The 26,497-nt window shown below is 41.5% G+C and overlaps 1 protein-coding gene across 3 annotated transcripts in view; it reads right to left on the reverse strand.

Annotated features, from left to right (window-relative positions):
- Positions 1 to 11,013, reverse strand: part of LOC125299005 (glutamate receptor ionotropic, kainate 2-like) — a 67,909-nt gene extending 56,896 nt beyond the window's left edge. For 2 of the 3 annotated variants that reach the window (XM_048250025.1, XM_048250027.1), the window contains exon 1: positions 10,367 to 11,012. In XM_048250025.1, the coding sequence (XP_048105982.1) occupies positions 10,367 to 10,481 (115 nt within the window). In that variant the 5' untranslated portion in view covers positions 10,482 to 11,012. Of the gene's footprint in view, positions 1 to 10,366 lie in introns of all 3 variants that reach the window. The other variant, XM_048250026.1, reaches the window with a different exon arrangement.
- Positions 11,014 to 26,497: the final 15,484 nt, after the last annotated feature.

The raw sequence follows: 26,497 nt of genomic DNA on the forward strand, positions 1-26,497 counted from the left end.
TATCTTCCCATGTATCATCATCTATAATTGTATTAAACTCCATTTCCCATTCACTTTTTATATGGAAAGTATTATCTGATGTGTCTTTCATTAGACTCCTATAGATATGTGATACTTGATGCTTTGTTGATACCATTTGTTGAGATATATGTATAAAGTACCATTCAACCCCAGTTGGATCTCTTTTTAGACTATCCCAATCTGTGTGCTTTGTGATATAATGTCGTATTTGTAGGTATCTATACAAGTCACATGAGGGCAAGTCAAACTTATCTTGAAGTTGTGAAAATGATCGCAATGTGTTGTTTTCAAACAACTGATTTATAATAACCAACCCCTTCTCCGCCCATCTTCTGAATGCTAAGTCTGTCAAAGATGGGAGAAAATCAATGTTTCCAAGAATGGGCATTGCTCTTGATAGAGGCATAGACCCCTTTAATTGCTTCTGGACACTGCTCCAGGCTTTAAGTGTGTGTTTGACCCAGATGTTATTAATTCTTATTTTTTTCTGAGCCTGCTGACTAAGAAATGGAAGAGTAGATATTGGTATCCCTGGTAAGGAATTCTGTTCAATGGATAGCCATCCTGTTTCTTCATCTGTGGTCACCCATGCCACTATTGCTCTAAGTTGGGCTGCTAAATAATACATTTTAAGATTAGGTAGACCCAGGCCTCCTTTTTCTTTACTTGCCATCAATATTTTTAGACGTATTCTGGGTCTCCTATTTTGCCAAATAAATTTTGATATACGTTTTTCGAGAAGCTTAAGGGTTGATTGTGGCACATGAATAGGCAGAGATTGAAATAAGAAAAGGAGTCTAGGTAAGATATTCATCCTCACTGACTCTATTCGGCCAAAAAGTGACAGAGGTAGCATATCCCACCTACTTATATCTTGGTTGATCTCTTCGATTAATTTGTTGTAATTGGAGGAGTAAAGCTGTGCTGGTTTTGGTGTCAAAATAACACCTAAATATCTAAATCCCTGTTTGGATTTTTTAAAGGAGACCAAGTCATCTAATTGCTGCGGCCATTCACCACTTATCATCATTGCTTCCGATTTGTTAGTATTTATCTTATATCCTGACACTGCACTGTATTTATTTAAGCTATTTAGAAGTGCAGGGATAGAAACCATGGGACGCTCTAAGAATAACAATATGTCATCAGCAAATAGAGCTAGTTTGTGTTGAATCATTCCCTCATCAGGAATACCCAGTATGGGGGGGTTTGTCCTTATTAATTCAGCCAATGGTTCTATGCTTAAGGAAAATAAAGAAGGAGATAAAGAGTCTCCCTGGCGGGTGCCACGTCCCAGTGGAAAGAAGTTGGAGCAGTGCCCATTCACTCTAACTCTAGATTTAGGGTTTTTATAAAATATGCCTATCCAATTAATAAATGTGTCATTAAAACCCATATATCTGAGAGTCTGATAGAGGAAAGACCAGTCAACCCTATCAAATGCCTTCTCAGCATCTAAGCTGAGAAGCATTGAAGGGTATTCCTTTGGCTGCAATACATTGCAGGTTTAAAGCCCTCCTGACATTGTCTACTCCTTTGTCGATTATTAATAAAACCTGTCTGATCCGGTTTTACGAGTTTGTGTATGAATTTTTGTACTCTTTTCGCTATAATTGAAGTAAGGATTTTAAGATCAACACACAGGAGGCTGATTGGACGATAGGAGGTACATTGGATTGGGTCCTTGTTTTCTTTGTGGATAACACTAATTATCACTTCTGACCAGGATCCAGGCGGATCTCCCTTATTTAATGCATGGTTATAGACCTTACACAAGATTGGGGTCAGATAATCTATAAATGTTTTGTAGTATTCTCCTGGGAAACCATCTGTTCCTGGGGATTTGTTATTTTTAAGTTTTAAGATATTGTCTCTGATTTCTTTTTCTGTAATTGGCAATGACAGCATGTCAGCCTCTTCTGATGTTAGTTTTGCCAGTTTGATGGATCTAAAAAAAGACTCAATCTTGTCTTTTTTGTGTGGGTCCAGTTGCTCTTCATATAACTTTCTATAGTATGTGGCAAAAGCCTCTGTAACATCAGTAGGTTGTGTTAAGATTTCGTCACTGTCTGGACTTTTTATTTTGTGAACTGTCCTGCTATTTTGCGCTTTCCGCAATTGGAAAGCCAACAAGCGAATTGCTTTGTTTCCCATTTCATAATATTTTCTATTTACAAATCTTAAAGCCCCCTCTGTTTTGTAAGTTAGTAGGTCATCCAATGTTTTCCTTTTCTCTTTCAATGCATGCAATACTTCTTGTTTCTTAGATTGCTGATGTTCTGTTTCTAATTGCTTAATTTCTTTCTCTAGCCTATCCTGTTGACTTAACCTTTGCTTTTTCAATCTAGAAGAAATGGCAATAATACAGCCCCGCATCACAGCCTTAGCCCCCTCCCACAGAGTTATTGGAGAGACGGTATCACCTTCATTTATCTCAAAATAATTAGTTAATTCCTTGTGTATTTCTTGTTTAATTAATTCGTCATTTAACAATGAAACATTAAGTCTCCAATACTTAAATGATTTGGTTGGCCCTATATTTATTTTTAAAGTGACTGGAGCATGATCTGATATGCTGATTGGCTCTATTTTACACTCATTGACCCTATACAGATCTGGTCCAGATATTACAAACATGTCCAACCTGGAGTAACTGCCATGTACCTGTGACATAAAAGTAAAGTCCTTCTCTTTGGGATGTAAGCGCCGCCATACATCCACTAAGCCCAGTTCGCTCATCATTGCCTGTAGTGTAGTAGCTTTTCTAGATACTGAGCCCACTTCTGCAGGTAGCCTATCCATATTTTGTCTCAGGACACAGTTGAAATCGCCTCCTATTAACACAATCCCTTCTACTGTGCCTGCTAATAAAGTTGCTATGTCTTTAAAAAAGACAGAACAGTCTTCATTTGGGGCATATAGATTGAGCAGTGTTACTCTTGTGCCACTAATATCCCCCTTTACAATGATATATCTGCCATCTTTATCTTTAACCGTTTCTATATGATTGAAGTATACAGATTTATTAAAGAGAATGGCCACGCCCCGTTTTCAACAAAAGAGGAGCTGAACACCTGATCTACCCATTCTCTTTTAAGCTTTAAATGCTCTTTTTCGGACAGATGGGTTTCTTGGATCATTGCTATAGAACAATGTAATTTTTTAAGTTGGCTAAGTATTTTTTTCCTCTTGATTGGATTGCCTAAGCCCTTAACATTATAGCTAATGCAGTTAAGACTATTCATACCAGTTATATGTACATGTTTGGAGCCTATCCTTAAGCCTACCTATATCACTCATTCTTAACATTTAAACTACCTGTTAACAAAGCTCCACCAGTAACTAGACTAATAATCTCAAGGTGACAGTAACAAATCAAACATAAAATAAAACGTCTAACTATAAGAACAATACACTTCCACATACCCAAATGGTTTGCTGTGGGCCTACTGAGAAAGAAAAGAACATTGGCCTCTAAACTAAGCAAACCATATCCCGATGTAGCCTGGGCAGAGGATGGTGACAGTTCCTCCGTGGGATTAACACAAAGTGTCTTGGCTGCTGTCGTCCAGTTCGTGGAGCGGTTGCTGCTCATTGTGCGTATTCACTCACAGTTCAGCTGAGTTCCGTCCATTGAAGAAAAGAAGGAAGAAATAATAATCCTAACCTTAAGTATATCCAGAAATATTCAAAGAAAAGTCTCGGCGTTGACCTCACTCTTAGTCAAAGAGGGCCGCAAGATCCGCAGAAGGCAACACTCCCGCTGCATCTTCCCCACGTCTCTCACCCACAACATTCCACCTGTAGCGGGACATCTCGCCCACCATCTTAGCTCTTTCGTCTACTTTTGGATGTATGTCATACTCCGCCAAGACTGGAAGAGCCTCTGTGAGCGTATGGTAGGTCTGTTCCCCTGTTTCCATGGTCAATTTCAGTTGCGCTGGATAGAGGCACTTGGCTTTAATGTTCTTCTCCTTTAGTTGTTTGATGACCTCTCGCACTTGTGTTCTCTTCCTTTGCAATTCCGGAGAGTAGTCGGGGTCGAAGTATATTTGCTCGTCTTTGTATATTAGTTTTTGACTCCATGCTTGTCGAAGGATCTTGTCTTTGACCGAGTAATCCACAAATCGGACTACTAACGACCTAGGAGTAGCATTGGGGTTTTTCGGTTTGGAGGCTATAGAGCGGTGTGCTCTCTCTATTTGCATATTCACGTCAGGCATTGGTTTAAGAACAGACTGAATCAGCTCCTTGACAAATGTCTTCACATTTTTCCCCTCGCTACCCTCAGGCACCCGATAGATTCTCAGATTGTTACGTCTTGTTCTGTTCTGCAAATCTTCGCATCTAGCTGTTAGGTTCATCTCTCGGTGGAACAGATAACGTATAGCTCTCTCGTACCTTCTCCCATCGTCTTCGGCAGCACTTATACGATCTTCCGCCTCCTTGGTTCTTTTCTCTAGCTTTGTCATTTCACCTTTCAGTTCTTCCATTGATGTTTCCAGTTTCGTAAGGCATAATTTGGTCTGATTATGTCCTTCCCGGTTTTCTGACCTTAGCTTTTCTAGCTCGGCTAGTATTTTGGATTCTGGGCTAGCACTATCGTTACCCGCATTTTGATTTAATTTCAAATTATCATTCTTCTCTTTCGACGCATCTTGTTTAGTTGCAGGTCTATTTCTTGAAGATGTTGCCATTGTCAATTCGTGATGAAATGCCGAGTTTTAAGAAGTTTGTTAGGTTATTTAGTATTTGGTTGGATGGAGCTCAACTTTTAGGTTGCTGCTTAAAGCATGTCGTCACCGGAAGTCGATGCATGTACTTTTACAGTGAAATAATACTGGTATGATGTTTAAATTCATGTTCATGATGTTTAGTCATGTGGAAAAGAGATACATGTGCATGATGGGCTACACACCATAAAGTTGAAAATAGTTTGGATCACAGAAAAAAAGGCGTGAGTTAGCATGCTAGCAATACCATTAGTAACACCTTTCTGCATGTTTTTTTTTCTGCAGTTCGATTTCTAGTTTTCAACTTAATTTTCTTGCAGCTAGGATGAGACCATGAGACCTGTTAATCTCTACTGTCCTTTCCCAATCAAAGGCAAACACCTCCATAATAAACTACTGCTCCCTACTGCTCCTTTGCCTTCTGAGGTTTCTCTGGATGAAAGGCTCTGTTAAGTGGCTGTGTTCAAATGTGAGGTGAATGTCAAGAGGAAAGGGAAGAATGGAGATTCTCTGTTGGGGAGAGGGACACATAAATGCTGAGTGAAGCATTTACTCATGCTTTCTAATGCACAACAAGCTGGCTATCATGTAATGGGCCTCGCTAAGGCCCTACACAATCACGGCGAGAGACAGCAAGAGAAACAGTGTTTGTGTGTGTGTGTGTGTAGGTGTGTGTGTGTGTGTGGAGGGGGTGACAGGACTTAGACAAGAAGAAAAGAAAGGATAAAGGAGAGAGGAAGGAAAGAGAAATAATGACATGAAAGGAGGAGTGCAGAGAGAGACAGAGGCGGAAGCCCAAACAGGCTAGTTTCAGTGCTATGGACAGGGGCTAGGCACAGAGGAAGACTGAGAAAGAGAGAAGGAGAGCAACGTCTTACTTCATTCACCAATTCTGTTCAACACATTTAATCTTCCATGTGTAACTGAGCTTTAGCAGTAATGTTACTACAGTAAAACTTCCATGCTAATAAAGCTTTCTTGAATTTAAAATGGAATTGCAATTGAGAGAGAGAAGGAGAGAGAAGAGAGAAACACACAAATAGAAACTCATAGAGGGATAGAAAGAGATGGACAGATGAAATGATGGATAGATGACAGATAAAAAATGTGGGAGAAGATGGGGGAGTGGGCATGACACAAATGCAGAGACAGACAAATGACAGACAGACAGACAGAGGAGAGGAGGGGAGGGGAGAGGAGAGGAGAGGAGAGGAGGGAGGGGAGAGGAGAGGAGAGGAGGGGAGAGGAGAGGAGAAGAGAGGAGGGGAGGGGAGAGGAGGGAAGAGGAAAAAAGAGGAGAGGCGAGGAAGGGAGAGAAGGAGAGAGGAATTGTTTGTGTGAATGTGTGTGTTTGTGTGTGTTACAGGAATAACAAGACAGTCATAGACAGAGAGCATCTGCCCTGGCAGCCATAACTCGAGTCTTGGCATCAGCTCTAGTGTCAGTCTCAGCAGCAAGGACCCAAAGAAGAGAGAGACCAGAGAACAAACTCAGAGGAAGAGAATGGCAAAGACTGAGGAAGAGAGGGGGATGAGAGAGAGAGAGAGAGAGAGAGAGAGAGAGAGAGAGAGAGAGCAGCCGTACACAGTGCGGCATCTTCAGTGACAACAGTGGCTGGTGATTTAGGCTCAACTTCAGCACTATGGACAGAGTCAAAGAACAAACTCAGAGAAAAAGGGATATTGAGATAAAAAAAGGGAAGGGAAAAAGTGGATATGGAAGAGGTCAAAGGAGAGAGAGAGAGAGGGGGGATAGAGAGAGAAAGATAAGACTTGGAGAAAGACTAGCAGTGACAGTCAGAGAGCTGTGATGTGCCTTCAGCCTTGGCCTTAGCAACACTGGCAGTGGCAGTGCACAGATATGAGAAAGAAAGGAAGATGAGAGAGGAGTGTGTGTGTGTGTGTGTGTGTGTGTGTGCGTGCGTATGTTTGTGTGTGTGCGTGTGTGTGTGTGTGCGTGCGTATGTTTGTGTGTGTGCGTGTGTGTGTGTGCGTGCGCGCATTTCCCTCTCTCTGTCTCTGTTCCAGAGAGAGGGAAAGAGACAGAGAGAGAAAAGCAGGGGCAAAAGCAAAAAAGAGAGACAGAGGCCATATCTGAGATGTGTCCTCGCCGAACTTGGCTTCAGCACCATGGACAGGGGCACAACCACAGAGATGGTTAGAGAAGGGCTGTATGAGGGGGCTAGAGGGACACATACAGGCTCAGTGTCAGCCCCAGCAACAGGGAAGGACACAAAAACACACACACAGCAGGCAAGACAGGTTGCATGAGACAGACAGACAGACAGATGCAAAAGACACAGACAAACACAGACAGACAGACAGACAAATAGAAAGACAGACAGATTTTCAGAGAGGGGCACATACAAATCAGTTCCCGCAGTATGGACAGAGGAAGGGCATGCACACATTGATGGAGAGAAACACAGAAAGTGACAGAAAGAGAGAGAGTGAGAGAGAGAGAAGCAGAGAAAGAGAATTTGTATTATTGTAGTATGTTTGCTTTGGCAACACTGCATGCCAATAAAGCTCCTTTGAATTGAAATCGAATTGAATTGACAGAGAGAGAGAGAGATAGAGAGAGAGAGAGAAAGAGAGAAAGGACATAGAGACAGACAGAGTGTGAGCTTCAGTAGCATGTACAAGGGCAGGGCACAACAACATAGAAAGAGGGATGCATAGAGGCAGAGAAAAAGAGAGAGACAGAAACAGAGAGAGAGAGAGGGAGAGAGAGAGATAGAGATGGCCAAAGAGCGTGCCTTTCAGCAGTATGGACAGGGGCTGGTCTGTCGCTCTGGCTCCTGAGTCATGATGAGCCTAGCTGCCTGCTCCTGGTGTCTGCTTCACTACTCCACTGAGCCAGTCATGGAACCAGATCCGCCCCAGATCGGGGCCAGAGCAGGCCTGTATCTCAGCCAGATCAAAGCCAAACTTCAGGCAGCTCCATTTCAAAAACAACTTGGTAGGCCTTAGTTTACACTACAGATACGTTCTGGCATAAAGAGTAAACTGCTGCATGGCAAGAAATATTTTGATCACACAGACAGTTTTGACGCAGAATGCCTAGTTTGTCATTTACATGAACTGTCAGGAAATTATCACATTTTTTTCACCTCTTCTCTGAATGTCAACTTTAGTAACATTTTACCTTTTGTACTCTTGTAATGAATGTCTTGGAAGGGACAGAAAAAATCACTTTAGAAGTTGCTATTCCTCCTCAATCTAGTCATACCAAAAGTCATTAGACAACATTCCTTACAACACAACACATTCCTTTTAAAAAAAACCATTAGGACTCATAATTGAGAAAAGACAGTCTCCATATCTGCTGAATCAGAGAGTAGACGACAATCTGTTAATTACCATTAAATCCATCCAGAATCTTTTTGATATTCTCACTTGAATTTTCACAGCAAAATGACAGGATTGTGTCTCAGACTGGTCTATCCATCAGTGTTGGTCAGTGTTGGTCACGTCATCATGTCATCACGTCATCATCATCACACACACACACACACACATACAAACACACACACAAAGACACACACACACACAAACACACACACACACACACACACACATCTAGGATGTCTTTGCACTGCTCATGGCAAACTGAGACCTCCCTGAAGTGTGAGGCAGTGCGTTGCTCTTTTAACATGAGGTCAGTGTTTGTCATCTCAAATAATGTCAAGTGTGTGTGTGTGTGTGTGTGTGTGTGTGTGCGCGCGCGGTCCTGAGTGTGTGTGTGTCTATGTGTGACCTGTGAGACTGATATGTGAGTTTGGTGACAGAGGTGCAGTGCTGTTGACTGTATGTTGATTCATGTGGTTATACATATATAATATGACAATATGACAACATTGGCGTTGTTCTTCTTTCAAAGTCCTTCATCACATGGATCTAAAATATTTTAATTTCTGAGCACCACAAAGTCAGACCTCAGCCCCCCCCCCAGAAAAAAAAATCCTGATTGTGCCCCCCAAGAATTTTGGCTTGCATGACGCCCCTGGCTACAGCTGACACGCACGCGGATATAGCTGTGTTTGAACGGTTGCTGTTGCACTGTTACGCTCTCGTGTCAGCGCAGACGTGTGTAATAACAAGACGCACAGTGCTGATGGGCTGCCTGATAGCTCGAGTGTGTCTAGCTTTCGGTGCCGTCCAGTAGATTTTTCCTGTGATGCTCGCAACGGTGCCGCGCCACATACCGCGGAGCTAAATAGCTTAGCGGCTGACTCAGGCTCTGGCAGAAAGTCTCAGCTGTGACTAATGTAACTAATTACAAAACAATGAGGAAGGAAGGAAAGAAGGACACAAAATAGTCACACGTCTGTCTGTCTCTCTCTTCCTCTGACACACACACACTCTCTCTCTCTCTCTCTCTCTCTCACACACACACAAACACACACACACACACAAGCTAGTTATGAAGATGCACCGTGGAGATGCACCAGCCTGGCGGACAGGGTTTTACTGCTGCTGTGTCTCAAAACCCTAACCGCGCGCCATGACGAGGTGTCGGAACAGACCTCGCGGCTGTGTCCCGTCGGTATCTCGTGGGGCTTCATGAGCGTGTTTACAGAACAGATTCGGGGTCCTTGGCCCAGGCGCGGGGGATCGGGGAAACGAGTGTAGGGGCGCCCGAGAGGAGACAGCAGCGCAGGCAGTGATAAAAACAAGAAACACACACACACATACACACACACACACACACACTGCCGTTGCCATAGCGTCAGCTCGAGCGTACGCAGTATGACTTTTAAACAGGCCCTCTGCGAGCGCGAGGCAGTGTGTGTGTGTGTGTGTGTGATTTGTGCTCGACGGCAGAAGCAGCTCTGAGCGGATGCCATTTAATGTTGTCAACACACACACACAGGCTTTTCTTTCTCTCTCTCCATCTCTCTCTGTTACACACACACACACACACACAGACAAACACACACATATATACACACACACAGAAAGTAGGCTATATTTAACACATAGAGTGTTGAACACATACGCAGATGTACTAAACGGATCCCTGTAAAGCTTCAGTTTTCTTCAGGAGAGCTAAGAACCAGCGTCAGCCTCCAGAAACAAGTGTCATTAATTATGTTGAAACACGATCTATCATACAGTATGTATGCGCTATGGCTATTTAGCCTACCATTTCAGTGTGCTGATGTTGCATATGGAGTTGTACCATACACAATGCAACAAAGTACGATGTAAACACAAACAAAAGTTGGCGCAATATGCTGTCTCGTTTAGCTTCACCTGTATTGATGAACTTAATGGAGCGAACCAGCCCTGTTTCTTTTTGTCCGTGTCCCGGAATTGTACACAGAGGACTCCTCTATGGGCAGGGGGAAGTCCGGATGAGCGAGATGAATGAACCCGCTGTACTCTGTCCGCACCCACAACACACACTTTATCCAGGCTTACACACACACACACACACACACACACACACACACTCACTCACTCACACTCACTATGTTGGATAGCACTGTCTCATCACTGTCAATATAATAATTTGCGGGAAAATACACAAATGCTGAGAGAACAACTTCGACCTCATGGCTGTGGTAGGCTACTTATGAAACACATTAAAGTCGCCTTTCCTCTTACCGAATCTCAAAACGTGTGGCATCCCACGAGAAGTGTCGAGGAAGAACGCGAGAGGCAGCAACAGCAGATGCGCGCGGAGGATGAGACACTTCACCGGTGGGTACGGGCTCCTCATGTTGCCCTCCGAACGAGCAGCGATAAGCCCCCGCGAGGTGCTCGAGCCTGGCTGCTTCTCCCCTGGAATTAGCCTATTTAGCAAACGTTGGACAGGGTTGACGGGCGGCGAGGAGAGAAGCGCTCGGTCACGGCATGGTCGCTCGCCCTTCCTCCGCGTCTATTAGCAGTCTCGACGTGTTGCCCGTCTTTACTGCGCCAGCAGAGCTCTCCTTCGGCTCAAAGAACTGCACAGGATCCATGGTTGGTGGTAAAAACCCAGGTCCAGAATCCATACATGAGCGCCGAGAGAGAGAGAGAGAGAGAAAGAGAAAGAGAGAGAGAGGGAAGGGGTGAACGATATGTTATCTATACCGGCGACTGAGAAGAGAGAAAGGGGAGAGGGGAGGTGGGATTCGCGTGGCAGAATCGCGATATCAGCTTAAAGTGGGGCTCGGTTGCCCACGCGCGCATCGCATCCTACTGCACTGCCGCACAGCCTCTGACGTCGAGCCAAGGTTAGTGCCAGCGCGCACGTAAAGGCAGAAAGAAGCAGCGCGAAAAAAGAACAGAGAGAGAGAGAGATAGAGAGGTGGTGGAGAGGAACGCACGTGAAACTACGTCTCCGGTTCATTTCCACATCTGTTGATCTGCATGAAATACTGGGTGAACGAGCCGCAACAGCTCTACACAGTAGGCCAGTGGTGTTATCCATAGTTTTAGCGGGAAACGACCTGCCCACTTGAAAAATGAAACATATGGAATGAGATTTTCCGACTTGTGCTCACACAGTATCTTTCAGTAGCCTATCCCTCAGATTTTCGTTTACTTCCAGCTTTCCCTACACTCATACAGTTTTCAGGACCATGGATAGGGTCGTTCTATGTCCAGTGTTTTGTATCAGAACTAGACTGAGAGCCCAAACCAGTGAGGGAATAAGGAGTTTAGCTATCTGATCACAAAACATTTAACCTTAATAATATTGGAAGATTGGTCATTTTAACAGTCCACACACAACATTTGGAATTTTACCAGAAAATCATGGTCACCTGACATGTTTCCAAATAGAGCAACCTCACGTCATTTGCATTCATCTATTGTGAACTAAGTTTGTAAGGATTAGTATATTAATAGTAATCCTCATCTCAACGTTTTTTCTCTTACACTTGCTCTCTCTCTCTCTCTCTCTCTCTCTCTCCACCATCCCTGTGACACAAGAATGGCAAGGAAATAGAAACCATAGCAACCAGTGTATGGTGCATGGTGGAGTATGACGGGAGCTCTACTGTGGAGTCTCTCTCACACACAAATGCAAACACACAAAAATTGTGCAAAATGTTGTAAATTGTAAAACAAAATGTGTAACATAGTGTGCGCTAAATCTTCTGGTCATGTAAAAAAAGTGAATAAATAGACATTAGATTAGATTAGATTAGATGAGATTAGATTAGATTAGATTCAATTTTATTGTCATTTAGGAGAGTACAGGTACAAAGCCAATGAAATGCAGTTGACATCCAACCAGAAGTCCAAAAGCATGAAATACCAAAGTGCAGGTTGAGTACAGTATTCATGAATGCACACCAAAAAGAGCACCACAAAGCCAAACTCACTGTATACATTTGATTAGATATCTCTACATATCAATATAATACTCCAGGAAGAAGAACATGTTACATTCTGAGTAATATGACAGATAGGGTTCAGTCTAATTGAGGAAAACCTGGACATTCTACAGGAATGAGCTTCCAATGCTTAGTGAGTCACTTCATTCCACGGCATTTCCCTAGTGTAAGAAATATAGGGTTCATTTTAGTCAAGTTACATGTGATGTAGTGTGAGAAGTTTCTCAACAGATTCTCTTGAAGACCCAACTCTTTTGAGAGTACCTCATCTCCTGACACTTCTAACAAGCATAACACTCCTAACTTGCTCTTACTATGCAATGCACTTCTTTCTCTACCCACTGCAATCTCTCTAGATTGCAATGCATTCCTTAGGTTATCATACCGTGTGTCATAACTCATATGTCTAGGTTCAAAAACCTTGGTAAAAAAACATACTATGCATACTATATAGCAATAAATAGATAAGGCAAGGCAATTTTATTCAAAGTTCAATGTGCTTTACATAGACAACAGTAGAAACCATAAAATAGTATTAATAAAAGCAAACATCAGCAAGACGTAGAAATTAAAATATAGTAAAAGTTATAAAAAATAGCACTTGTTGCCCTGTAACTGCACCTGATTTCTCCTCAACATCACACCCACTCACCTGAAGACCCCTGCATGCTGAGGCTGCTGCCGACTACCAGGCGTTTTTTTTTCAGCCCAAGACTGTCAGCGACTCACCCAGTTCAAGCCCAGCCGAATGACAGGCTGTCTTTTTCTAGCCTGAAACCTTCAGCTGTTTACCCAACTCTCACAGCACCCAAAAAAGCACAGGGCACACGCACCCCTCCACCTCCTCTTCCCCATTCAGAAAGATTGCTTGAGCCATCCCAATATCGTCAGCAACAACCTTGCACTTCATATTCCACAGAAAGAATGCAGTGAGCGACACTGATGGCAGCAGCAGGGAGCAAATCGTCAGCTTCGCTATGTCAAAGTAAATCGATTTTTAAACCATTAATGAGGCTCAAAAGTCATTAAATATCTAGATGATCTCCATTGACAGCAGCTTTTGCCACATCCAGTAACTGACTTGTATGGACCTTCTCCACACAAGATGGGGCCGACTAGAAGATCTAGGCAATGCCACTGCAAGGCATTTTTTATACCCTTTTTTTACAATTACTGTACAAAGGTAAAAATACTTCAGTTGACACAGTTCAGGTGATACAAAGTCCGGCAACTAGAGTTCTCATGAAAAAATAGAACTGGCTGCACGCATTACTCCAATACATAAGTACCTGCTCTGGTTACAGTCACAGAATTAACTTTAAAGCACTACTGCTTGTTTAAATGCCACTGGAACTGGACCTAATTACATGTTTACCTAAGATGCATACATTTACATACATGCTTCAGCAGTACATATCCTCCAGACCTCCCAGGTAACAGGAGACATCTTTGTATTTGTTCACTAAACACAGTGAAGCAACTGTTGCCAGCTTCAAATCTGATTTAAGACCAAACTGTTCTCAGATGCTTTCTGATAACTAATCAGCAGTGTTTATCTTATAATTATTCTATTTTATGTAGGTAACTTTACTTTTTTAAAATATTTTTTTTAACTTTTGTCCTTTTATGCTTTTATTTACTATACTGTTCTTTACCTTTGTTTATGTAAAGCGCATTGAATTCCCCCTTTGTATGAAATGTGCTGTATAAATAAGCTTGCCTTGCCTCTTCATGAACATGTGTACGATTTTAATTTTCAGAGTATAACAGCACACTCTCTTTTGGAAGATTGCATCTCTGCACTTGCCAGCCAGTTGTGTGTGTGTGTGTGTGTGTGTGTGTGTGTGTGTGTGTGTGTTTGTGTGTGTGTGTGTGTGTGTGTGTGTGTGTGTGTGTGTGTGTGTGTGTGTGTGTGTGTGTATGTATGTGTGTGTGTGTGTGTGTGTGTGTGTGTGTGTGTGTCTGTATGTAAATGATTTGTCCTACAGGGCATGAACGCTCATGCATCAGTATTAGAGCGTGTCAGGTCTGCAGCTGGCTCAAACTGAGCAGAGAGAAGAGCCCGGTACTGACAACACACACACACACACACACACACACACACACACACACACACACACACACACACACACACACACACACACACACACACACAGACACACTTTGACTGCCAGAGATCCAGAAGGCCATTCATCATACACTCATCCATTTATCTATCTTTCTCCCTCTCTCTCCCTCCCTTACTCTCTCTCTCTCTCTCTCTCTCTCTCTGTTCATCCCTGTCTGTCTTTGTGTCTCTGCATCCTCTTCTTGTCTGTCAACTGCCCTTCTCGTCATCTTTGTTTCAATTTTTTCTAATGTATCTTTTCTTCTTTTCTTTCTTCTTGTTTCTTATTCAGGTTCTTCCTTATGCATGCCAACACTAACTGCACCACAATTCTCTGTGAACATTATGTAAAAGCTTTCTCTTTCTCCCTCCCTTCCAGCCATCCTCTCATTCTTCCATCCAACCATTTCTCTCTCTCTGCTCCATCACTCTATCAATCTCTATCACCATTTCTCTCTCTGCTTCCTCTCTCTATCACTCTATCCTGCTATCAACGAGCCACCGGTGAGGCACAGTGGATGCTGAAGGGGGTGACCTGGGCAACAAAGAGAAGACACACCTGAACCCAAAACAGAGAGACATTTTTTTTACTAACTGTAAAAACTGTTTATGGGACATTTATTTGTAAGAAATGGGGGGAAGAGATATTTGTATTTGTGAAAAAGACAAAGACAGACTTAACTTTAAAACACCTTCAGTACTGGAAGATTCCTGAATGGCTTGCTAAAGCACTCAAATGAGCAATGAAAGATTGAATAAATGAACAATTAACTCTCATATTTCAAACAAAGTCTTTTTCTCTTTGAGACACATAGATCAGAAGATGGAAAGGCTATAGTAATAGAAAATATGAGAGCATATCCTATATTCAATGTGCATCTCTGTGTGTGTGAGAGTGTGTGTGTGTGTGTGTGTGTGTGTGTGTGGGTGGGTGGGTGGGTTGGTGTGTGTGGGGGTGTATGTGTGTGTGTGACTACGTTCACCGCTGATGGGGATGTTACAGTGGCTTCACCTGTCGGCATCCATCGCTCATCCTGACAGGCCATCAATCAAACGCTGACCTGCACAACGCCTCAGGCTGCACACCGTTCTGGCAATGCGTTTCCATGACAACCATCCAGCAAGCTGCCACCATGCACAGCTGAAGATCTGAAGCTGAAGCTGAAGCTCAGGGCAGCGATAGAGTCTGTACCACATATTGTACACGGTATTGGATTTTATTAGAAAAGCATTGTCCAATGTTTATAACCATACTAGTGGTATTAAACGGTTTCTAGAGTGTTGATGAGTGTACACATTGTGAATGTGGATAATACAGTATTAATTTTTAATGTGAAAAGTTGCAATTGGTGAATAAACTCTTTCGAGAGGTGGATAAACTCTAATAAGAGGTGGATAAACTCTATTTCTGAAATTTTAGAGGTGGATAAACTGTGTTTACTTGCGTTAAGCCTCCATTATATCCCTGCCTTCCTTGACCAAGCTGAGGACCATGGTGTGAAATCCACATATTTGTTCTGACCAATAGATTGATTTGTCTATGAATTGTGGTTGTAAAACTCATTTGTCTATTATGCAATCCAGGCTAGTATGAATGCATATTGTAGTCACCTCCTCAATTCCCCTTCAAACCCAATACCTTGTTTCATCTGCAACAAAAGAAGCTTGACATCACCTCATGCAGGCCCACACACAAACTGTGTGCAAGGCTGTCTGGTGGATGCAAAGGGGCCAATCCAATTATGAAATTGGGCTTTATTGGCCCCTAAGCCATGATCTGATTAGGTGGACGTACCCAGGGATGGGCACAAATACATCAAAATGTATTTCCAAATAAAATACCAAATACCTACCTTAAAAATGTATCAAAATAAGCTACAAAATACAGCAGCCAAAAAATGTATCAAAATAAAATACTGTATTTTTGTATTTTCAAAATACTACAAAATACTTCTTTCTAAAAGCCTTTTTCGTCTATCCCTTCACTTGTACACTACCTGGAAAAACATCTAAAAGCAAGAGACTCCTTCCATAATCAGTCAACAGATTAGATATGCTGACCCCTCATGGCCTAGAAATCTAGACGCGCCCCTAGCAGGGCTAGTCTAGCAACTCTCCGTTGGCTTGTGAGCTCCAGAAATCGAAACTTAATCAGGACATTGAAATCGTGTATAGAGTCGTTTGGTGGGCTTAACACAATGATTGATGGCAGAGTTGCAACGGTTTGGCTTGAATTCCCTGCTACTTGAACACAAATATCCTATTGCGTCCTATTGCGTGCAGAGGGAATTTGAAAGACAACTGATTATCCCGCCCCTCGGACTGAGCACTGTGAACGGTGAGTGCCCAGACCCTACATTTTTTTTACCCTCATGTTAGACATCCCAACATAAACCTCTGCCAGGGTCGGCGCCAGAGAGCAACGGGTGGGGGGGGGCATGAGCACTGATGGGGGCACCTCACCCCACTTTTATTAGTTATTTTTCCAAAATTGCCATATAATAAAGAGCATCCTTCGAGCCTTTTGGATAACTGAAACAATATGATCATGGGGGAAAATAGTGTAAGAACATAGCGGTCATAGCCTATAGTGTTTAATAGACTAGCACACAGCGTTTAATAGAATAGTTGCATAGGCTACAATACAAGTAAATAGGTTATAAAAGACTCACCAATAGCAGGCCTAGGCTACAGCTGAGTGCAAAATCTCATCATCACTATTTCTTTCCATTCATTTTGAAATGTTCTTGTAAGATCCTGCTCAAAAGCAAATTGCACATAGGGCCTGATAATATTGCAACATTGAACGTAGGCTATGTGATCGCTCGGAATGTTATTTAAAGTACAGAACTAATTCTAACACATTTAGAAAGTGGCTAGGCAGAGCGAACAGGACACTCTGCATGGCTTTTAGTATTATGTGCTGCTCTGACAGTCCACTTTTATTGACTGTTAGTCTACTGTTTTTGAGTTTGGACATGCCCAGGCTATGAATGCCGACTCCACAACTGTTGCACTTCCCAGTTGGTGTAATACATTGCTTACTATGAATCAGTGACAATAACTCAAAGATAAACAATTCAAATGGATGACATATTTAGAAATTTAAACTAGGTAGCATTTTAACCTTTTAAGTTTAAGCACAACTAACTTCTCAAACAGTGTTGCATTCAGACGACGCGTATGGGGCCTGTTAATTAGTCCAGCAAAAGAAAATAAACGCTCTACTGGAGCAGATCGAGGGGCTTGACCATGCGAGGGTGCCACAGACAGACAGAGACAGAGATTTTGTGCTTTATAGATAGTTAGATAGATGTCATCAGAGTGTTTCACAGAAAGTATTTTACAGTATTTTGAAAATACAAAAATACCCAACAAGTATTTTGATACAAATTTCAATGGCATTTTCATCATCTCAATAAAATACAAATGACAAAATAGTATTTTGTATTTAAAATACGTATTTTAAATACATGTATTAAAAATACTGCCCATCTCTGGACGTACCCTTATGTGTGCCTTGGACAATGAGCTAAATCACAGCCAAGCCCAATCGCCTCCAAAAGAGCTAACATGCTAATTAGCGCAGCATGCTCCCAAGCCTAATCAAACACTGCTCTCTAGAGGCCAGCACACACACATACACATACACATACACACACATACACACACACACATACACACACACACACACACATACACACACACACACACACACACACACACACACACACACACACACACATACACATACACACACACACACACACATACACATCCACGTACACATACACATACATATGAGGGGCCGTCTAGGCCTTAATTCATACTTGGTCTTACACATACACCACTATACTCATGCACACTCACTATTATAGTCATTTTACATGTATGTATGAGAGGGTATAGTCGTGTATGTGAGAGTATAGTAGTGTATGTGAAGGAGTATAGTAGTGAATGTGAGAGAGTATAGTAGTGTATGTGAGAGAGTAAAGAGTATAGTAGTGTATGTGAGAGAGTATAGTAGTGTATGTGAGAGAGTTTAGTAGTACATGTGAGAGAATATAGTAGTGTATGTGAGAGACTGTAGTAGTGTATGTGAGAGAGAGTATAGTAGTGTATGCAAGAGAGTATACTAGTGTATGCAAGAGAGTATAGTAGTGTATGCGAGAGAGTTTAGTAGTGTATGCGAGAGAGTATAATAGTGTATGCGAGAGAGTTTAGTAGTCTATGTGAGAGTTTAGTAGTGTATGCGAGAAGGTATAGTAGTGAATGCAAGAGAGTATAGTTGTGAATGTGAGAGAGTAGCTAGCTAGAGAGAAGTGACATTGACATACCAATCAGGAACTGAGAAATCAAACTCCTTCCGTTTCATGCAAACTCCCTTCTGTTTCATGCAAACTCTCTCACACACACCACTATACTCTCTCACATACACCACTATACTCTCTTGCATTCACTACTATACCTTCTCGCATATACTACTATACTCTCTCGCATACACCACTATACTCTCTCACATTCACTACTATACTCTCTTGCATTCACTACTATACCTTCTCGCATACACTACTAAACTCTCTCGCATACCAGTGGCGGAGCTAGGGGGTGGCTTAGGGGGCTTAAGCCCCGAATCTTTTTTTAGTGTTTTAAATTCCCGGCAACTCTTATTTCCAATATAACTTCCCCTCGGTTTCTCTATAAATGTCACAAAATGCTCTATTACTTTGGAATTATATCCCTTATTTTCAAAGCCCAATATTGAAAAATAATTTGACTTGCTACACGATCTATGCCAGGTCTCTAGGCTATCCGCTATGGTGATTTCAATGGTTAGATTGATTTGTTTAGATCCAGTGAAAATGCTGCCTTGACAACGCTACGTCATGGCTTCGGTGTTCCAAAAAGCCTCTGTCAGAAGTCTGTCACTTTTACAGTCTGTGATAAAACACTTTTTGTACATGTTGTTGAAACGTTATGGAGTTTTTCAAAAGACCACTCAGCTCCGTTCAAGCAACAGCATCGCCCAGTGAACTGACGGATGGTGTTGTTTCAGGTTGGTGATTTCACGTTAAGAGCTTTCAGTCAGTTAGGCAGGCTAACGTTAGGCTACTTGGCTAGCTCCCTACATGCTTAACGTTAACGTTAAATGTCCTCGTTCGTCGGCGGAAAAGGCAAATTCAGTACTCTAGCTAAGCCAACTGCAGAATAAGAAATTCCAGCTCCCAAAACAAAGTGATCCTCGTCTTGTAATAAATTAGGCTACACTGTTTTGAAATGTCAGAAAAACCCATTAACAGTTATCTGCCCATGTCAACTTTTCAGTGTCATATGTTGCACAAAAGAATGTTAACTGTTAGCCTACCTTAAAACCTTGTTGATATCCTATCCACCACCACAGATGTTATAATCCAAGAGTCCACATAAATATAAAAGTCATGTTATGTTGTTTTGGCTGCCTAACTAATTATTAACTAAAAAAAAAAAAAAACATTACAATGATATATTGAGGAGGAAAGGGCCCTTTCCATAAGTGTGTTAATCAAGCACCATGCAGTCTGCATTCATAATCTAGGTGCTTGATTTTATGCCACCAATGTAAAGGGACCTGATGAAACCTATGAATAATCTTGCTAAATTACAAAATTAATATAATTTAGAAATGCCTATGTCAAGATGATAATGCATTCCTTCTTAAATACCCTTGTATCATGATGACTGGCCATACTGTAATTATATCATAATATTATGTATATTATAGTATAAGATATTCTATTTATTTGTCACACAGATGAGATCAGGGAAGAAGAAGAAGGAGAATAGCAATAATAAACAATAATGTAATATCAAACAATAGCCTAATGAAAATAAACAAATACTATAATATACAAACCATAAGAAACGCTTAATTAACTAAGTACATGCTAAATAGATATGAACAGATATTGCCTCTTGAAAGACCCAAAACTATAATTTTACACAGTGTAGTGCCAGTCAGATACCTTGAATCTGTTGAATGTTAATTTCACATTTTTTAAGTCTCAATGTGTCCATTAGTTTACACAAAATTCACTAGAAGTCATTATTTAAGGGGTTATTTAAAAAACTACTATACTCTTTTGCATACACTAGTATACTCTCTCGCATACACTACTATACTCTCTCACATACACTACTATACTCTCTCACATACACTACCAAACTCTCTCACATACACTACTATAGTCTCTCACATACACTACTATATTCTCTCACATGTACTACTAAACTCTTTCACATACACTACTATACTCTCTCACATACACTACTATACTCTTTACTCTCTCACATACACTACTATACTCTCTCACATTCACTACTATACTCCTTCACATACACTACTATACTCTCTCACATACACGACTATACCCTCTCATACATACATGTAAAATGACTATAATAGTGAGAGTGCATGAGTATAGTGGTGTATGTGCAAGATTATGATAGTGTGTGTAAGACCAAGTATGAATTAAGGCCTAGACGGCCCCTCATACATACACACACACACACACATACACCTACACATACACACACACACACACACACATACACATACACATACACATACACACACACACATACACATACACATACACACACACACACTCACACAGACACATAATATAAAGGTCCTCTCCTTAGTAATTATCTGTGCTGCACCTTGTCGTTACACAGACTCCAACTAAATACAGCTTACCAACAGACAATTACAAAAAATGCTTGTTTAATACACACACACACAGCACACAAAAATAAAACACACACACACACACATACACAAGAAGTAATTTGACACTAAAAAATGTTGAGACATTGGTGAGTTGTGTTTCACAATCATAGCCACTAGAGGGCGAACCTTTCACTGCCCATCAAAATCAACACTACTATACTCTTTGTGCTACACTAGTATAATTCCTCAAGATACACTACTATACTTTTGCATACACTACTATACTCTCACATACACTACCAAACTCTCTCACATACACCACTATATACTCTCTCACATACACTACCAAAGTCTCTCACATACACTACTATGTTCTCTCACATACACTACTATACTCTTTCACATACACTACTAAACTCTCTCACATACACTACTACTTTACTCTCTCACATACACTACTATACTTTTCCTCTCACATTCACTACTATATATTCACATACACTACTATACTCCTCTCACATACACGACTATACCCCTCTCTCATACATACATGTAAAATGACTATAATAGTACATAGAGTAAAATGACTATAGTGGTGCATGTGCAAGATTATGATAGGTGTGTGTGTAAGACTGGTGATGAATTCAAGGCCTAGACGGCCCCTCATACATACACACACACACACACATACACCTACACATACACACACACACACACACATACACATACACATACACATACACATACACACACACATACACATACACATACACACACACACACACTCACACAGACACATAATATAAAGGTCCTCTCCTTAGTAATTATCTGTGCTGCACCTTGTCGTTACACAGACTCCAACTAAATACAGCTTACCAACAGACAATTACAAAAAATGCTTGTTTAATACACACACACACAGACACACAAAAAAAATAAACACACACACACACATACACAAGAAGTAATTTGACACTAAAAAATGTTGAGACATTGGTGAGTTGTGTTTCACAATCATAGCCACTAGAGGGCGAACCTTCACTGCCCCATCAAAATCAACACCATGTCAGGACTCTGTATTTCATTAGGAAACAACCTGTCATTTCTTAACCCTCCTGTTGTGTTCGTTTTGTGTTTACTAGTTTTGTGTTCCCGGTCAAAAATGACCGCTGCATTACAACTTGTCATAAATCCACAGTAACACATATATTATCATCTAATGTTGTGATAGACCTTTGTATCAACTTGTGTTCTATTAGATATAACCAGATTTTAATTTCCTATTCTATATGGCTTGCAGGCCTCATTGACCTGAGCTCATGCAAGTCAGAAAGGGGAAGATTCTATTGGAGAAGGAAAGGTTCCAGTGGGGGCTGGCATAGAAGCAAAGAGGGGGAGTCAGGGTGTGTGTGTGTGTGTTTTAATGTACATAAGCACACATACAGTCCATCTGATCAATAACTATGTGCCTGGACTCAATTTTATATACTGACCATTGTCTCACCCGTTCATTTCTAATGGCCGGTCATTTTTGAGGGGGAATACTCATAAATAAAACACTCAAATTGTTATAAAAATTATCAAAATGTGTTTTGTGTGTTCAGAATAATGCCCTGTGTTAACAAAGTCATGGAGCCTCATGGTAGTCAGAATAAGTTAACAATATTTTTGAGAGAAAAGAAGTGTCAATCAGTCACATTTGACCACGAACACAACAGGAGAGTTAAATAACTTGTGTGTGTTTAGGGTGGCTAAAGCTACTGTACATGTTTTCACATTGCTAAGTACATTGTGACCTTGGTCACCAACATTTACTACTCCTTTGGCATAAAGGGCAAAGACCAAGAGATATATGACACGTCAATCAGCCAGGAAGTATGGCAGAGATCCGGCCGAAATAAGTTCAATACATCACCCACTATACAGAAAACACATCTCTACACATCTCTACATATCATAAATAGAAATGGCATGATGTCAGTGTGAGAAATGAACTGAAATCAAACTTTATCGTCAATCATCATGAATACATCATTCCAATGTAAATCTATCTGCTGACCAGGCTTAGATGTCTCTAAAGGGGTGTCACTGCGGCCAGCAGAGGCACGACTCTCACTGAACACACTGACCTACAGAAAATTGGCACAGGATGTGAGCATGAGAGCATGTGTGTGTGTGTAATGTATTGCATGTGCGATGTGTGTAAAGTGATGTGCGTAATAAGCGTCGCGTGAGGGGTATTTGTGTGTGTGTGTAGGTAGGAAATTATGTGGCATAGTATTATTGACAACAATGTATGTCTGGGTGTCGTGTGTGTGAAGGTGTGTGTGTGGAGTATTGGTGTCTCACGTGTACATCCAGTCACAAGAGACAGTAATTGAGATGAAATTGCTAAAATGCTTATACACATATAGCTGCTTAGACAGATTGGGGTCATCAGGAAGTGCTTGGGACTGCATGAGTTTCAGTATTGTGTCGAGTATTGAGTGTATGTAATGTGTCTGATGTCACCCAATGTATGTGTGTATTGTGTATTATTATTGTTAGTATTTATGAGTGTGTGTGAGTGTGTGTGAGTGTGTGTGAGTGTGCTGCAGTGTGTGTGTGTGTGTGTAGGTAGGTGTGTGTGTGTGTGTGTGTATGTCTGGGTGTGTGTGTGTGTGAGTGTGTGTGAGTGTGGTGTCTACGTGTACATCCAGTCTGAGACAGTGATTGAGATGGAAATTGTAAAATGGCAACACATATAGCTGCTTAGACAGATTGGGGTCATCGAGTGCTTGGGACTGCATGCGGTTCCGAGTGTGTCAGTGTGGGTGTATGTGTGTCTGATGTCTGTGTATGTGTGTGTGTGTGTGTGTGTGTGTGTGTGTGTGTCAGTGTGGCTGTATGTGTGTCTGATGTCTGTGTATGTGTGTGTGTGTGTGTGTGTGTGTACTTGTGAAAGCTAAACCGCAGACAGCGAGGAGACAGACAGACGTGTGTCAACACTTCGATCATGCCATTCCAACACAGATGCTCTCTCTCTCTCTCTTTGTCTTACTCTCTCTCTCAATTAAAGAGAGAGAGAAAGAGAGAATGTGTAAGTGTGAGACACAGAGAGAGTAATGGAGAGAGAGAGAGAGAGAAAGTGTGTTTGTCATAGAGAGACAGAGAGAGAGAGAGAGAGAGAAAGAGAGAGAGAGGGAGAGAGACTTTATTTTACCTATTTATTTTATTCCTATGTAAATCTACTGACATGTATGTGTTCAGATTTATTGTATAACTGCTTTGGCAATATAAGTGAGCTTGTCATGCCAATAAAGCATTCTTGAATTGAATTGAATTGAATTGAATTGAGAGAGAAAGAGAGACCAACTATCAACTGCTGCAGAACAGCAAGTGGAATTTCTGGTTGACTGAACACGCTAGTCTGTTTTAGGTCGCCAGTTTGTCGGCACCTTTTGGAGTGTGCCACTGACTCGCCTGCTCGGATGTCCAGAACTTTCCGAGTCACTGTGAAAACGAATGAATGAATTTAGCCGCCTTGACTGACCTGATTCTTAGGAATACCAGCTTGTCATTGCGTGTCATTCAGAGAGGATGGAAAGTAGGTTAAATTAAGCGTTGCCTTTAAAAAGAGCTGCCGAGGGACAGGGTGGGTACACAGTCAAAGAGAGACACAAACACAAATCACAAATCACATGCACAGACCTCATTCAGTATTTTTACTCTTCTCTCTACCTCCACGAATGCCCTATTACAACTCAGTTAAATGCAATCAATCAATTTACATTGATTGTAATAGTTCACAGAGTTCAAACGAGTAAGAGAAGGGAGGCAGAGAAAGATGAGTATAAGTATATATACTCTTTTGATCCCGTGAGGGAAATTTGGTCTCTGCATTTATCCCAATCCGTGAATTAGTGAAACACACTCAGCACACAGTGAACACACACTAATCCCGGCGCAGTGAGCTGCCTGCAACAACAGCGGCGCTCGGGGAGCAGTGAGGGGTTACTGTAGGTGCCTTGCTTAAGGGCACTTCAGCCGTTTTTTTACTGGTCGGGGTTCGAACCGGCAACCCTCCGGTTACAAGTCCGAAGGCCAAGGCCAGGAGTAAACGAGAGAGATATGAGACTCATTGTCATTGCGTGTCAATCAGAGGATGGAAGGTGGGTTAAAATAATCACTGCCTTCAAAAAGAGCTGCAGATGAGTAGACTGGACACACGGGCATGGAGGAGCACACACAATGGGTCTGTCTGTGAACATTTTCCCTTCCTCTCACCTGTGGTGTTGCATCTCAATTGTGGCTCTGTCCTCCACACTGGAAAGAATCATCTGCCCCTTGCTCTCTAGGTCGGTACAGAGCGAACTGGACCGATATCAGTTCACCTATAAGTGCAGTCACAACACCGAATATGCTGTTGCTACGCTCACACACCTTGTCCAAAACACCTGGATTTACCAAATCACAAACCATATGCTAGATTATTGTTTCTTGACTTCTCCTCCACCTTCAGTACCATTACAGTTTTTTTTCAATCGCTAACAAGCGCTTACCCATACTTCAGATACTTTTTCTAAACTCTTAACGCAGACTCACACCTACAAAACACAGCTGGCCAAATGGATAATTTTCTTCTCAAAAACACATTTTGTTAAATATACTACTAACACATCTTTCTCTGCACACACTAACTTTACCAAAACACTGGAAATCTGACTCAAAATGAAATTATTCTGTCAAAGAATAACACTTTTTTTCACTTCACAGGGTACATGCAGTGAATCAAAGTACACCAGGTTTCAAAATACTTGCTATTGTTGACATTACAAAAACTGCATAGACTTTTATGTTTGTGTCAGTTTTACAGGTATTTGCATGCAATTTTTACACTAAATTTCTTGGTTGGGAACTGTATGTCCATATGTTATGTTCACATACAAAAGCATTCCAGGAGGTACAAATACTGTTAGAAATACTATTTACAGTATGATAGAACAGAAAACGTTTTACAGTATTGTAATGCTTACAGTGAACAAAAATATCCATGAAACACACAAGCATTCTGAACAAAAAAACAACAGCAAAAAACCCAGATAAAAAGGGGGGGGCTAAAAAAGCACAAAATTACTGTATCTAATCTCTGCAATCTTCAGGGTTAGGCCACATGTTTTCATCAACATCGCATTGATTACATGGTGAATGATAGTGGCACAAACTTCATCACTGATAGCAGTTCTTGCAGCCAAATGGAATGCCAGGTCACATTCTTACACCTCTACCTTGCCCTCTCCTTGGGCCTGCTCTTCTCCCTGGCCCTGCTCCTCTCACTGCTCCTGCACCTCTCACTGCATCTCTCACTGCATCTCTCACTGCTCCTGTTCTTCTCCCTGGGCCCCTTGCTCTTACTCTTCCTCGTCCAGACATTACAGTGTTTGTCTTTTTCTGTTTCTGTTTCTAAAAACATTACTCCCCAAAGTCCTCCTTTTACTGTGTCAGTGTAATAGAACAAAATAACCCCTGCCACTGAGTCTAAGCCAGACTGGAATCAGCTGTGGTTGGCCCAATTTACCCAACATAAATCAGTTGTGTGTCAATTATTGAATTGTTTG

The sequence above is a fragment of the Alosa alosa genome, chromosome 8, assembly GCF_017589495.1.
Source record: "Alosa alosa isolate M-15738 ecotype Scorff River chromosome 8, AALO_Geno_1.1, whole genome shotgun sequence".
Taxonomy (NCBI): Eukaryota; Metazoa; Chordata; class Actinopteri; order Clupeiformes; family Clupeidae; genus Alosa; species Alosa alosa.